The sequence below is a fragment of the Alosa alosa genome, chromosome 8 (assembly GCF_017589495.1).
Source record: "Alosa alosa isolate M-15738 ecotype Scorff River chromosome 8, AALO_Geno_1.1, whole genome shotgun sequence".
In the NCBI taxonomy this organism is placed as follows: Eukaryota; Metazoa; Chordata; class Actinopteri; order Clupeiformes; family Clupeidae; genus Alosa; species Alosa alosa.
In genome coordinates this window covers 14,800,016-14,815,388 of record NC_063196.1, presented here as the reverse complement: position 1 = coordinate 14,815,388, position 15,373 = coordinate 14,800,016, and the positions used below count along the sequence as shown (strand labels likewise).

The window sequence follows — 15,373 nt, the reverse complement described above, 5'->3', positions numbered from 1 at the left end:
TGCAGCTTTATAAATGACCAAAAGAAAAATAGCTTCAAAATAATTACACAAGAGACACTCCGGTCCAGAGGAAACACTAAACTAAAATCATATATCCAAGGGAGACATAGAGATATACATATAAATATTTTAAATTTTTTGTATGCTATGACAAATTTGCTTGGTAACCCAGAGACACTGCAAGTGCTATCAACTAAAGTCAGACAAGAGAAACAAACGCATGAAAAGCAAAACACTGTGATCCCACAGTAGACAGGGGAAGTGTGTGTGTGTGTGTGTGTGTGTGTGTGTGTGTGTGTGTGTGTGTGTGTGTGGGGAACATCTCAAAATGAAAATCAGAAAACGGAGCACACAGAAGTGCCGTTGCAGTTGAATGGTGAAGAGAGTTTGCTTATGCGTACTTGGTGTGTGTGTGTGTGTGTGTGTGTTCTCCTTGGCAGAGGCATTCCTCCCGCACAGCATCTGGACTCTGGTCCTGGCCCGCACCAAACGTGGGCCAGAACCCAATGCCATCTGGGTACAGGTCCTCAGTAGAGTCCGTAGCCTAATGTGAACGTGGACGTGTTAACCACCGGAGCACCACCAAAAAATACAAATAAAAAAAGGACCAAAAAAAACAGGACAGAACAAAAAGTGATGCTACATTACATTTGCCTTCCAATCGTCCCAATGTGCGTCGCCATGACGCCGGGGTTTTAGATGTCACCCCCCACCCCTACCCCTTCTTCAGGACCTGCTGAGGTTTGTCAGTGGAATGAAAAAATAACGAAAGATCGACACCTTAAGTTTGTTTTTGTTTGTTTTTTTCTTCGATGAAACGAGTGAATCATTCATTCACTCTCCACAGACTCTTCATTCTCCTCCAATGTAATTTCCCGAGACAATACACATGCCTATTGGCTGCCTTTGTTTGTTTGTTTTTTGACACGTCATGACCACCTCCCCGTCCCATTGATTCCCTGTGACAAAACGCCTGGCCAGGAGTTGGTTTCGTTTGTTTGCTTGTTTGTTGTAGTTTCCTCGGCCCCATCCCATTGTTTTCCCTGGTGAGAAAGTGTCTGGCCATTGGTTGGCCTTGTTTGTTTGTTAGTTAGTTTGTTTGTTTATATATTTGTTTGCGGTGTCGTCACATTGCGGTGCTGCCATACTGCACTGTTCAGCTGAAGAGCTGCTCCAGCTCCTCCTCCATGTTGGCCTCGGGGACGGCCTGGTCGTGCTCGCGCTCCGCCCGCCCATGTCCACCTACAGGGGGCGCCGTTGGGCCAGCCCAGGCGGCGAACCAGGGGTGGTCAAGCAGCTCACGGGCCGTCAGGCGCTCGCCGGGCTGCCGGCGTAACAGGCTGCGGATGAGGCAGCGAGCCTTGGGTGAGAGTGTCTCAGGCAGGCTGAAGTGGCCGCGGCGGATCTTGGAGAAGAGCGAGCCGGGCTCGACGTCGTGGAACGGGTAGCGGCCGACCAGGATGGTGTAGAGCATCACGCCCAGGCTCCACACGTCCGCCGCCTTGCCCGAGTAGCGGCCGCCGCCGTTCAGGATCTCGGGGCTCACATATGCCGGGCAGCCGTGCTTGTCCGACAGAGAGTCATCAGAACCTTCCAGAAGGTGTGTGTCTTCCAAGCTCTCCAACTTCACCAGACTCCTGAGGAGGGGAAAAAAAAACAATGTTGTTAGCATACACATGAAAAACGACAATGTTAAAAACACACACACACACACACACACACACACACACACACACAAGCCTGTTGTAAAATGAATGCAACAATCATCAGTATGACCAGATGGGGGAAGGGAGGGTTGGAGACGGGGGGGAAAAAAAACCCCAGAGGGACCCAAGCAGACTTCTGAGAGCAAAGCTGACCTCTCCCGCTAGATGAGGTTGTTTAGGTTTGCGGTACCACAGGTCATGTGACGTCAGGAGGTACAGAGGCCACTTAACAGGGTGAGCTAAACCAAACCTGATTGGCTGGGATTACGGTTCTACAGTGGCACTGGGATTGGGTGGAGTACGCCTATACGGTGATGTCAGGCTGCCACAGGGGTCACCGGACCGGCTACCGGACACCGGCAAGGCCGGCCGCTGAGGGACTGAACCGGGGCAGGAGGATGGAGTGACGTTACAGTCGCCCAGACATTAGCTAACGCTGGCCTGTAATGGGCACCAGTATCCCCAGGATAATATGGATCCGCTGTACTTTACTGCATGGAGGGCCAAGTCTATCCATTTATCTAACCATCCTTCAAACCCTTTCATTCATTCATTCTTTCATTCAGTTGTACAATATACTTATCATGGTCCCATGACCCTGTAACTGAAATTAATAAATCGTTCCATCTATTTATCCACCCTCTATGGACCATTCATCATTTGATTGGCCTATGGTCAAGTCAGTGAACTTCCAATAAGCAATCAGGAAGACTAGAACTACCATGTAAAAACTACCCTACACATTGAAGCTCTGTTCGAAATTCACACTCGTTCACTATATAGTGAGTAAACAATTCGAACAGTTTGAGTCAGGAACACTAAAACGACTAAACACCACTAAAGGACCACTAAACTCATGTCCAACGAGATGAGTGGTTCACCAGCCCAGGACCGGCATGAATGAAGCCCCGCCTCCACCACCTGACACGAGACACGATAGGAACACGGAGCTCATCTCTGCCAGCCCGACTCAATCACCAGGCCTGGGCAGGCGTCTCCAGGCAACAGGCTCCAGCAGGCTTTTCCCGAGCCGAGCTCATTTCCTGCTCAGGAGGAGAGAAGGCGTCAGGCTGGAGGCTCTACGCACCGTCCAAAGCCAGAAGTGACCGGTGATAGCACCAGTCATTCCAGCTATAGTGTACCTAGCCTTGAAATAACAGCAGCGAGTCACTTCAACACAGGGCACATTAATATCACAGAAATACATATCATCACCATCTGTGTGTGTCTGTGCGTGTGTGTGTGCGTGTGCGTGTGCGTGTGTGTGTGTGTGTGTGTGTGTGTGCGTGTGCGCGCGTCTGTGTGTGTGTGTGCGCGCGTCTGTGTGTGTGTGTGCGCGCGTCTGTGTGTGTGTGCGCACGCGTCTGTGTGTGTGCAGATTTAAAAAAAAAAAGGAAGTGACTCAGGGAGAAGCTTTCTAGTTTTTCCTGGCAGTCTGACTTCCTTTATATCCCCCACTCTCTCTCTCACTCTCTTTAACGCACCCTCTTCCTCTCTGCATGAGGTCTGGGGGAGATTCAACAGAACATCCCAAATCCCCTCACTCAGTGCACTATGTCTAGCATTGGCTTCAACCTACCACAACAACAGCTTCCTCCCTCCCTCCTTCCACAATCATCCGTTCTTTGCACATGGGAGAGATTCTGCACCTCTCTCAAAACTGCAAGACTACAGCTTCTCACACACACCTGAATATGATCATTACAGGACTGTATGTCCAATGGACATGGCAAGACACACACACGTCATACTTGAATGCCATGGTAGAGCCTTGGCAGACATCTTGAACTACAAAGGGCTCACTTTAAGCTACTTCTTTGTGTGTGTGTGTGTGTGAGCAGACCTCTGAGGAGCTCATAAATCTCAAGGTCACCTGGCTCCCAGGAAGCACGCACACACACACACACACACACACACACACACACACACACACACACACACACACACACACACACACACACACACACACACACACACACACACACACACACAGCTCCTGAACTGGAAAGCATTAGTAGATCTCCACTCAGGATCATTGGACTTTCAAAGAGCAAACACACACATTAAAATGTGTCTCCTCTCAGTCCTGTGACACACACAAACCATGTGTTAAAATATGTCGCCTGCGTGTGTGTGAGAGAGCAACACTTTGGCCAGTGTTTTAATGTCATTGCATTTCACCAGGATAAGCTTCTCAGTGCAATCCTAGCTGCAGTCTATGACCCAACTTAATGACCTGCCTTTTCATGCAGTGGGGAAGAGGCATCTGTGTGTGTGTGTGTGTGAGAGAGTGTGAGAGAGAGAACATGAGTGAGTGTGTGTGGAACGGGTGTGAGCATACTTGCATATGTGGGTATGAGAGAGTGTGTGTGTGAAAAGGGTGACCCGTCCTAAAATAGTCAGACTGCAGCAGACCGAATAGGCATCTCATGTCCATGACCTCACACGGACGTGGAGGGGACTGGAGCGAGGGACAGCAGGTGGACCAGCGACCAGCCACACAAACACACACACACACACACACACAGTAGGTGAAATGGCATGCATCACACTACACTATCTCTACACTTTCTAACTTGACCCCGTACACACAGACACACAAAGAGCAGTGAGGATTTTGCTGTTCCTTATATACTTTGACATTTCATTTACATGTCACAGACTTACAGAAAGACACACACGCATATTGATATCCCAGCGTGCCTATCATTATGACAGTGGAAATGTCACAAGAGCTGCATGACATAACTGGGTCAAAGCTTGTCCTCTTTCAACGGCATGGACAGACCCACAGGGCAAACCCGTGGACACTTCTGGCAGTAGAGGTGGGTATCACAAAGTAACTTATGAATCAATACCGACCGTCATGATACTCTGCCCACGATAACGAAAATATCATACTACAGCAATTCGGCAATACTAAATACATTGCAAAAGATCAATCTCCGATACATCACAATATCTCTGTAAATGAAGAAGAATAAGCCAAAAGGTTGGAAATTTGTATTTATTTACAGCAAAGAAAGAAAGAAAAAAAAGTTGTGAAATGCTTTTCTTAGCAATGTTAGCATTAGCATGTAGGCTAGCAGGCAAGACAAAGAGGCCGACAGCAAGGGTGGGGGGGGGGGGGGTTTAACCTGATTTGAACCCTTCTTTTAAGCAGGACGGGCCTGGGTAAAGGTATGAAAAGAGGTCATTGAACCGACACACACACACACACACACACACACACACACACACGCAGTGTGAGAGAGGGTGTGTTGGTTGTAAAAGTCATGTTATTGACTGGTCACTGAGTGACGGGTAATTCATTTCATAATTGTGTGCGTCTCATGTGTGGTCTCGTGAATTTTTAATGAACTTAATGAATGAAAACGTAATACACAGAATGACAAACACATTCATTACCATGTGTAACAAAGACCACAGGTAGACTACTCCAGCCAGCAATAACCATTAGGAGAACTCAACACCTCATCCAGACCTAGTACCCATTCACATGCATGTTTGGGTTCTCCAAAAGAAGTTAATGTTATACTAAGAGACCTGGCCAGAGATCCACTAAAGGTTCTAAACAGCAATTTTTCAAACCTCTAAAAGTGTAGTTTACAAGGGCTACTATAGCTACGCTAACTGCATCATCCCACTAACTAGCCTACAGCAGCTGTTACCACAAGCCCACTGGACTACAAATACCACCGGCACTAACTAGCCTACAGCAGCTGTTACCGCAAGCCCACTGGACTACAAATACCACCGGCACTAACTAGCCTAAAGCAGCTGTTACCGCAAGCCCACTGGACTACAAATACCACCGGCACTAACTAGCCTAAAGCAGCTGTTACCGCAAGCCCACTGGACTACAAATACCACCGGCACTAAAGGAGCTGGATTTGCATAATCAACCTTTATCGTAGAATGACATGACATGCATTGGCAGCATGGAGTCCTACCATCTGTGATTCCTTCCTTCCTTTCTTCTAGATTCATGCATTCAGCAGGGTGCCTCACCCCACATCATGTCCATCCCAACCCCCTTGTTAGCGAATTTAACACTGAGGTGTGTGTGTGGCCCAACTTAGGCACCAGAAAGTAACCAAGTCTAGGACTGACCCGACCATGTTCTGACACACATCCTCAAGGGATTATGGCAACCAGCAAGGGTTTTGACCTTGCACATCTGAGTGAGTGAGTGAGTGAGTGAGTGTGTGTAACCCATCCTCCTGGGACCATACGCAGTCTGCACACCTTCCACCTTGAACATCAGCGTGTGTGTGTGTGTGTGTGTGTGTGTCTTAACCAGACGCATGTGTTCCTGCTGCGCCTGCTCTCTGGGACCGAGTTGCCCCTGACCCTGCCTGTGACTGAGCAACACACACACACACACACCTCCCTAACCCCCCATGTACTGGCACATTCCCCTTTCCCGCCTACGCGCGCACACACACACAGTTATGCAATAGGCTCAGGCACAAAGACACAGCCACACACACATGCGTTCCCCAGAGAGGAGCTGCTCAGGCCACTAAGTAACAGGACAGGGCAGCTACTTCCCCATCACAGTGTGACCCTTACTTTACAATAACATCAACAACAATACATCAACAACAAATAATTACTCTGGGAGCATCACCGCTCTCAGTATTGCTGATAAAGTTTTCTCCTGACTAAATGTGAGTGATGCAGACACGTAGCTTCCCTACCTACGGTAGCCATTACTAAACATCCCATTTAACCACACAATATTTCTTTGAGCTTGAGGTTGTGCAACGTGAGCTTGGGGTCGTTGCAGTGCCCTGAACCTCTCTTAACACAGACACAGAGACAGACTTCCATACCTCTCCTCGTTCTTAAAGACGAACTTCCTGAGCTTGAGGTCGCGCAGCACCAGGCCGTGGTCGTGGCAGTGGGCGACGGCGGAGGCAATCTGGTGGAAGAGCCGGGCGGCCTCCTCCTCGCGCAGCCGCTTGCAGCTGCGCACAAATGAGTGCATGTCGCCATGGCTACGCTCAAAGAAGATATAGGCGCGCGTGTCGCCCAACAGGATCTCCACGATCTGGTTGATGTGAAACAGATCTGTATAAAGGAAAATAGGACAGGAGGACTCCTGGTAGGGAGGGATAAGGGAGGACAACTTCGGAGACCTAACGAGAGAAGAGAAACAGAGAGAGAGAGAGAGAGAGAGAGAGAGATGTAATGAGTGAAGGAGGTAGAAAGGAGACAGGAGGACAGCGGAGAAAAGAGGGGAGTGGGATATGGGAGGGAAGAGAGAGAGATCAGAGTCGTCGGAGAAGAGAGATTTCTCAGATAATGAGTGAAGGAGGTCGAAAGGAGACAGGAGGACAGCGGAGAAAGAGGGGAGGGAAGGGAGGATCAATCGGAGGAGAGAGAGGAGAGAGAGAAAGAAAGAGAAGAAAGATGTTGAGTGGAAGGAGGTAGAAAGGAGACAGGAGGACAGCGGAGAAAAGAGGGGAGTGGGATATGGGAGGACAAGTGGGTCGGAGAGAGAGAGAGAGAGAGAGGAGAGAGAGAGAGAGAGAGAGATGTAATGAGTGAAGGAGGTAGAAAGGAGACAGGAGGACAGCGGAGAAAAGAGGGGAGTGGGATATGGGAGGACAAGTGGGTCGGAGAGAGAGAGAGAGAGAGAGAGAGAGAGAGAGAGAGAGAGAGAGAGAGAGAGAGAGAGATAGGAGAAGAGAGGATTGATTGGGGGAAGAGAGACAGAAGGAGGAGATGAGAGGAAAAACCGGAGGAGATGAAAGGAGGATGAGAAAGAGAGGAAGGCAGAGTAGGGCAAAAGAGGCATTTAGGTTAGAAGCAGGCCCCAGACTGATGCACAGAAAAGCACATACACACGCACACACACACACTGTCCCCATTGGGAGCCCCGGCAGCTAGAATTGGCTTACTAGTCAAAGAGGCTTCAAATAGGCCAGCCCCTCCAACTCTGCATTGGGCTGGAAGGATGAACCAAAACTACGGAGCTGTACCCACATCAGTGATGCAGAGAGGACGGCAGAAATCAGGACTTGCAGTCTCCTGCAGCATGCACAAGTCTCCTATACACACGACTGCAGCTAAGTTTCAACCCCCCCCCCCCAAAAAAAAAAAAACACATTGATCTTTGATGTTGCTTAGTAACAGGCGATTAAAGTCGGGTGCTGCTGGGATATTTATAGCGCCGTGGTGGCGGGGGCTAAAGGCCGCGCTCTTATCAATGCGCCAGCAGGAAATAGACGCCCCGCTGCTGTGCCCAGATCAGTGCTACAATGTGACCTCAGCGCCGCCACTTCGTGTGCCGAGCACTGTACGGGACTGACTGATAACGGAGTGACCTACACGGATACATGCAAAAACAGGCATGCATGCCATTGCCATACAGCTTGCATTATAGTCTAATAAGGGCAACTTCATTAATGGATCAGCAGAAAGTGTTTGAACATCAATGGTGTATCTTATGTGAAGGCTTTGTGTGTGTGTGTGTGTGTGTGTGTGTGTGTGTGTGTTGAGGATTGTGAGTTTATGATTGATTGTGTGTGTTTGGGGGAGAGGGTGATGTTTGTGTGAGATGGAGCCAGAGTGGGTGAGTATGGAGCGTGTGCACGTCCATAACCACAATGGTGTTTCCATTAATTTTTTTTCTGGCTTAAAGGCTCTTCCTGCCAAACACACAGCGAGGATAAATTGCTGTGACGCTTGCATGAACCCGGAGCTGGGAAGATTACAAAAGAGGAAGCAAAATCAAGGATAGGGCCAAAAGTTTAAAGAGGGCTACTGTTACCCTCCCCTTTGTCAATTATAACTCATGAAACCCGACCAACATCACAGACGGGTGCATACCACGCTTGTTGTCACGGCGATGGCCGATGTTTTTCCATTACTCAGATGCTCTCGATTACATAGCCATATTCCAACGCCGAGCGAGGACAGTTCCTCCGGCCATGCATTGCGTAAAAGATAATAAAGCGACGGTGGCATTGTGTGACCTCTGGCCCACGGGTTCACGTTTCCAGCCGTGAATTTATTGCGGAATGCGCCACATGATGCGAACTAGTTCGTTTCTAAAGGTTAGAAATGCACACACTGACGCCTGGGGTATGCATGTTTAGTCATCATGTCTTGCTATATACATAAAATATTTTTTTGCAGAAGAGCTCCAACGTTTAAAAATGAAAGAACAGGCTGTGCTCCCCTCCCGACACACATTAAACTAGCTACGTCAAGGACTCGCATCTGAGTCGATCATTTCTGAAAGACAGGGAAATACCTTTGCGCTGTCGGGTGCTCTTACCTTACAGACGAGCTCCTCGCCAGTATGAAGGTGGGCGGCCCTGAAAACGTGGTCTCCCGCTAGTGGCTCCAACAAGAGGTAATTCCCGATGCAAGAAATGCAATGAGAGGAATCCGGAGTCTCCGGAGGACTCGGTGATCCCAAATTAGGACTGAAACTCTGATTCGATTCTGTAGTCCTCAGGCAAGTTAACTCCTCAAAGTCGTGCGTTTTGTGCCGTGACCTCCCATAACGTGAAATGTTAATGGGATTTGACCTCTGTATGTTCATGGGGATAGGCGGAGATATTTCCAGAGGAAGCGGGGGGATCTTCGATTGTGCAAGGGAATTCCACCGGGAAGGGAGGTCGAATCAGAGACAGACGGCAATCATTCACCACAATTTAAGGACAATATAGAATGTGTCCAATCGAATGTGCTGCGTCGATTCAATGCCCCAAAAATTATTTGACACTAAATTTGAGGAGCACGAATATCGCTACAATACAAAAATGACAGGCTACTTACGTAGCCAGATAAGAGATTAGACAAAGGCGACTGGTTCCACTTCAAATGCTGCCAAATTTTGACAAAAATACCGTCCTTTGCAATCAAGACCTTGCGTATAAAACCATAAACGACATATATGATTAGAAATACAGCTTATCCACTGCGATGAGGAAAGTTGCTTTAGTTTAAGTGAGAAGACAACCCTCGAGGTGCAGTGCTTCATTGGATAATTATAACATTGATGTAGATAAATTAATGTTACAAGACACTAGGTAGACACTGTAAAGAGGCTACACCATAAAGGCAAGTGCAAAACAGTTGATCATTATCAGCTACAAGGCTAACAATTTTACTCAGGATGCATTACGGGGAAATGCTAGATTTCCAAATGAGGGGCTCGAATATCAGGAGAATGCTAACTTGGATAGCCAGCGAGAATGAAGCCTTGGGGGCTGCTGCTAACTAGCTAACCGGTTAGTGGTTCAGATATCCTGAGAAAACGCTCTGTGTGCATGCACGGGCCTGGTTCCACAGATCATATCCATGCAGCTGCAGGGACCATCGACCAAATATGGCCAGAAAAATCGTCCCGATTACCAGCTCTTTGTTATGCCTGGCAGCCGATGTCTTCTGCGGCGAATTTGGGTAAATCCGACCAAACGTTCGAACGGGCGACGATTTAGCTGCTCGGAGAGAAAGGGACGGCCGACTTCTTCAGGCCTATCCCTTCTTTCAGCAAGACATCATCTCCGCGGTGTGCTACTTACGTGGCTGTGAATCTAGTCCATTCAGTGCGAGGTCAGCCACACACACACTCACCGATCTCCAGTGCAGGAGCTGACTGTCTTTCACAGCTCTTCACGCACACCACTAACCTGTTTCCGACCCGCCCCCGTTACGTCATCGACTTAAAGCCGCGCCATTGGTGATTTCGGCTGATGCCGACACATTTACTGTGCCACAGTGTTACAGTATATCCAGTCATGTGAGTTAAATGTACACCCCGGGAAGCTAATTGTTAGGAGGGGATGGCGATGCTATTCATAGTGCGGGAAGCACCGTGTCCTCTTCCTATAGGATGGTGGCGTGGCGTCGCACTGACATATTACAGGTTGTTATGCTTTGTTATGATTTCATCTGTGATCCTAGATCCCTCATTGCGGCGATCCATCGGAATGAGGCTAGGTTAAAATAAGTCCTCGCCAGATGGTTGGTAGGGCAAATCATTCACGTTGCGAACGTGGCGAAAACCCTGGGGGAAAACTAAATCTTGTTTCTGTAACATAACCATCTGCGAGACTGCAATAAAACTGAAAGCTAGATAAACCATTCGAACATTAAAAAAATAACTTAACTTACATAAACTTAAGCAGCTCTCTCTCTCTCTCTCTCCCAATCTCATTCTCTTTCTTTCTCTCTGTTTTTGCAACAATATGCATTTGTGCAAAGTGTGTAATTTTGTGTGTATGTGTGTATTTGTGTGTGTGTGTGTTAAATAATGTGTATTTGTGCATAATGGCTATTTGTAAGTGTGTGGGGGTGCATGTGCACAGTGAATGAATTAGTCAGGAGTAACTGAAAAGTAAAGTATTGAGGTTTATGCATTTTTGGCATCCTTGGGGCATCTAGTCATCATTTCTGGGTGATAACATGACATTTGGGCAATGGCAATCTTTTACACTGCCATGTTTTCAAGATGCTGCCACCTGCATCCACCAAAAACAATGTAGGCTAGCATTTTTGAGGCAGCCATCTTGACAGGTGACAAAATGACCTTGATTTTAAATTGCTTCAGTAAAATCAACTCAATTCACCAAACACACATTTTTGAAGTAAAATAATCAAAACACAATTCTAGCCCATATAACCTATTTTATTATTGGCTTCTGGGACCAAAACGATCTTGACATTGACCTTGACCATATCAGCTTGGTCTTAAAATTACCTCTAACCTCTTCGGAGATGTTCTCAGCACCCTAGAAATAGAAAAAATATAACAAAGTCCTCACAATGGACCCATTAATTGCTGAAATTACTCATTGTTTTTGGTGAGAGCAGGTGGCAGCCATATTGAAAATATGGCAATAAAAAATGGACCCCACACAAATTTAATTTTGTCATCCATAAATATTGACTAGATGCCCTAAGGATGCCAAAAATGCAAAACCCTCAATAACCTATTTTAAGGGGTCAAGCTGCCTTCCTCCTGACTCTATGATGACATAATGTATGACATTCACCTGAGTTGGTATGTGTACAGTGTGTGTCTGTGTCCAGTGCCTCTATGTAAAATCTTTTGTTTTGTGCCTGCATGTGTGTATGTGTGTCAGTGAATGTGTGTCTGTCTCTGTGTGTGTGGGTGTATTCAGATGTGTGTAGGCTCTCAGCTCAGGACTGTGAATGGAATGAGGTGGGCAGTGATAAATATGCATACAGAAGGCTCAGTCCTCTGAATGAGTGGAGTCTTAGCAGATCAGACCAGAACGGAGCCGGATTCAGGCCAAATAGCAAGCCATCTGCTATCTAAAGAACTGCCGCTGGTGGGGTCATCCATATGATTCATACCAGAGTTAGGTAAAGAGGATTTATGTCTGTGGTCTGTGTGTGTGTGTGTGTGTGCAAATGTAGCTAATAAATCATTGTTTCTTTTTGTACTGTATATACTGTGTGAATGTGTGTGTGCTTTTTTGCCCGTGGTAGGCCTTGTTAGTGTAGCATAATGGTAACCATCCAGAGACACTCTCTTACTCTCCATAAAAGCCCTATTTAATGGAGCATTTAACTGCCAGAATGAGACGTTTGTCAAAGAGGTGCTGTACCTGTATTTATAGATGTTTATGGTGTGTGGTGTGTGCATTTGTGTGTGTGTGTGTGTGTGTGTCCCGCTGTTATTGGTATATATGAGCTGAGTTTACATCTGTACCATTTCAAGGTAACAATAGGCCAGTCCTCTCTTCTTCGGCCCGTGGTAAATATGGTGTGTGTCTGTGTGTGTGTGTGTGTGTGCACTGAGTGGGTTGTGCAATCCTCCTGCTGGAATGTGGGGCGTCCAGTGGAATGCACGCAGCTGGGCTTGAGACACAGGCGAGACTGTTCCTGCCGGCCACCTCCCTTCCTCCAATATATACACAACACACACACACACACACACACAGACGTACAAACACAGTGTGGGACTGTGCCTTTTATAATGCAGGTTATAGAACAAACAACAAACACACACACATACACACACACACACACACACACACACACACTCACACACACCTCATGTAACCCTCTCACACGTAGCACACACATGAGTTACACCTGGGGCACAACTTGTGTGTGTGTGTGTGTGCATTTCTTGTGCGTATAAATGTTGTATGAGCTTTGTGTGTGTGTGTGTGTGTGTGTGTTTGTGTGAGAGAGAGAAAGTGAGAGAGAGAGAGTGTGTGAGTAGTAGGAGGAGGAGAATGGAAATTATGCCACAGACCACAGACTCATAAGCCTGCCGGTGGAGTAGGGGGAGGAGAGAAAGCATCTCAGTAGGCCCCCAGGTCAGCCTGAGCTCAGTGTGTGTGTGTGTGTGTGTGTGTGTGTGTGTATGGCAAGCCGATTGAGCATTTATTCTGATACCTTGATATCAGGCATAATTGACCTGTACATGTAAGCCATTTTTGTCAACTAGTTAACTAGTGAGCCATGTTTGTGTGAAATAGTTAACTAGTGAGGGTCAAAATATGCACATTAGTTAACTAGTGGGAGCCTAAAGGCTCACTAGTTAACTAGTGAACACATTTTAGCTTCACTAGTTAACTAGTGAGAGCCAGAAATGTCTACTAGTTAACTAGTAAAGGCCAAAATGCATACCAGTCAGCTTGTTGAAGGCTTTTGGGTCTCACTAGTTAACTAGTGACAGCCTAAAATGTGCAAACTAGTGAGGCAAAACACCTCACTAGTTAACTAGTTGCAGTAGGTCAATGTCACTAGTTAACTAGTGAACCATACATGGCTTACTAGCTAGCTAGGTGATGGCAGTAGGCTCACTAGTTAACTAGTTGATGCATCATTTGTCCAAACTAGTTAACTAGTGAGGTCATAAATGTATACTAGTAAACTAGTTCAAGACAAAATTCACACTAGTCAACTAGTGGCGCAGAATTCAAATTAGGAGGCGGAGAATTCTGGAAATTGAGGCTATCTATTGTCTATATTCTATTGGCTCCCTATGTCCAAATAGAACATGACAACCAATCACAGTGCAGAATTTCACGAAATCCCACCTACAACATTTGCATGTGGCACACAAGTTAACATGCTGGCCAAAGGTACTCTAGCTAGTAAACTAGTGGCTTCAGTGTGACACTTACATGTAAACTAGTGAAGGCAGAACTGCTCACTAGTTAACTAGTGAAGACACAAATGCCCACTAGTTAACTAGTGAGGTCTAAAAAGTGTCACTAGTTTACTAGTGTGCACCAAAACACCCACTAGTGAACTAGTGATGGCAATTTCCATTCGACTAGTTAACTAGTGAGGTGCAAAAAGTGTCACTAGTTTACTAGTGTGCCCCAAAATGCCCACTAGTTAACTAGTGAAGGCCATTTCAGCCCTACTACTTAACTAGTGAGATGCCAAAAGGCCAAAATACCCACTAGTTTACTAGTGAGGGTGTCGTGGGCCTTACTAGTTAACTAGTGGCATGCATATTTTGTTCACTAGTTAACTTACACCTAAAAACACAAACAAGCTGACCATTTTGTGTACTAGTTAACTAGTGGAACAATTTAAGTTAACTAGTGAGCAGTTCCTTTGGCCAGCATGTTAAGTTGCCACATGCAAATGAGCAACTCTTTATGATTAGTGTTTGTTTAAATGAGTGTGTTTATAACATGTTTGGATTGTGTCCAGTGGGACCTCTCTCTGCGTTGAACAGGTCTGTTTGCTTGAACCATCAAGTAAATACATATTTAATGTCAGTGTCAATATACATGTCTTGACACTGGTCATTTTCTCTCTGACTCTCCCTACCGTTGTCTTTACTCTGACCCTAAGCAGGGACCCTGATGAAGATGTAAACCATCGAAACCTTCGTCTTTTTGCTGCACCGTTCAGGAAATATAAAAGAAGCAACTTCAACATCTGTGTGCTCTGGTGACTCAATCCTTTCACTAACAAAGTCCATCTGAAATCATCCACCGTCTCCCCCTGGGCCTGCTCTTTCATATATACACTCATATGCTGTGTTTTGATTAAAGCTGTGATCTTAGTATACTAATTGCCCAGGTGGTGCAAGGACCTCTTAACTTGCCAGCAAAATGTCTGTCTCTCGTTATTTCCATATAGTCGTCACTCGCTAAAGTGTACTGTATGTTGTGAGCGTGCGACATTCTCTTGGAAATTCTGCTTCACTACACATAATGAGGCCAAAAGCTAACCTCTGGTTGTACGACCAAAGACATCCTTGTCATTGGCTTCTAACATATAGCCCACATACCTGGCCTGGCCACAAGAAAAAGAAAAAAACTGAATATTATAGAAATAGTAGAAATTATGTGCAGGTCAGGCAACATGGTAAGCCACTGAAAGGCACTGTTGCCTATTAGATCTACTGTGGTGGGGGTCTTGCACAGACAGGTTTATATTCTTGTCTTACATATATATATATGAAGCATTGACACTGTTGCCGACCAGCTGCTTCAGCAAAGTCCCTCCACTCGGCGGCCATATTGCAACGCATTTTGGGCACTTATCAGGTATCTATTTTGGGCAGAACTGCGCGTGCACAAGGCTTCACAACACCAACCTCGCTCCAGCTATGATATCACATAATTGGCACGATGTATTCACAACATACCACATGATTGGCACGACGTATTCACATGTCAACTTTTGGCAGCGGAAGG

At 46.5% G+C, this 15,373-nt stretch overlaps 1 protein-coding gene across 1 annotated transcript; it reads right to left on the bottom strand.

Moving 5' to 3' along the window:
- Positions 1-261: 261 nt before the first annotated feature.
- Positions 262-10,554, bottom strand: trib2 (tribbles pseudokinase 2). Its single transcript, XM_048250495.1, has 3 exons — positions 8,998-10,554; positions 6,545-6,840; positions 262-1,637 (listed from the first exon to the last, which is right to left on the bottom strand). The coding sequence occupies exons 1-3, from the start codon at positions 9,265-9,267 to the stop codon at positions 1,157-1,159; spliced, it is 1,047 nt and encodes a 348-aa protein (XP_048106452.1). The 5' UTR covers positions 9,268-10,554; the 3' UTR covers positions 262-1,156.
- Positions 10,555-15,373: the final 4,819 nt, after the last annotated feature.

What these genes read in the sequence shown, in the direction of transcription:
- trib2 (XM_048250495.1), bottom strand. Translation starts at nt 9,267, where the DNA reads ATGAACATACAGAGGTCAAATCCCATTAACATTTCACGTTATGGGAGG. An exon ending in GCGAGGAGCTCGTCTGTAAG is followed by an intron (nt 6,841 to 8,997) that starts GTAAGAGCACCC and finishes AGGTCTCCGAAG; the next exon opens with TTGTCCTCCCTTATCCCTCC. An exon ending in GTCTTTAAGAACGAGGAGAG is followed by an intron (nt 1,638 to 6,544) that starts GTATGGAAGTCT and finishes TCCCCTCCTCAG; the next exon opens with GAGTCTGGTGAAGTTGGAGA.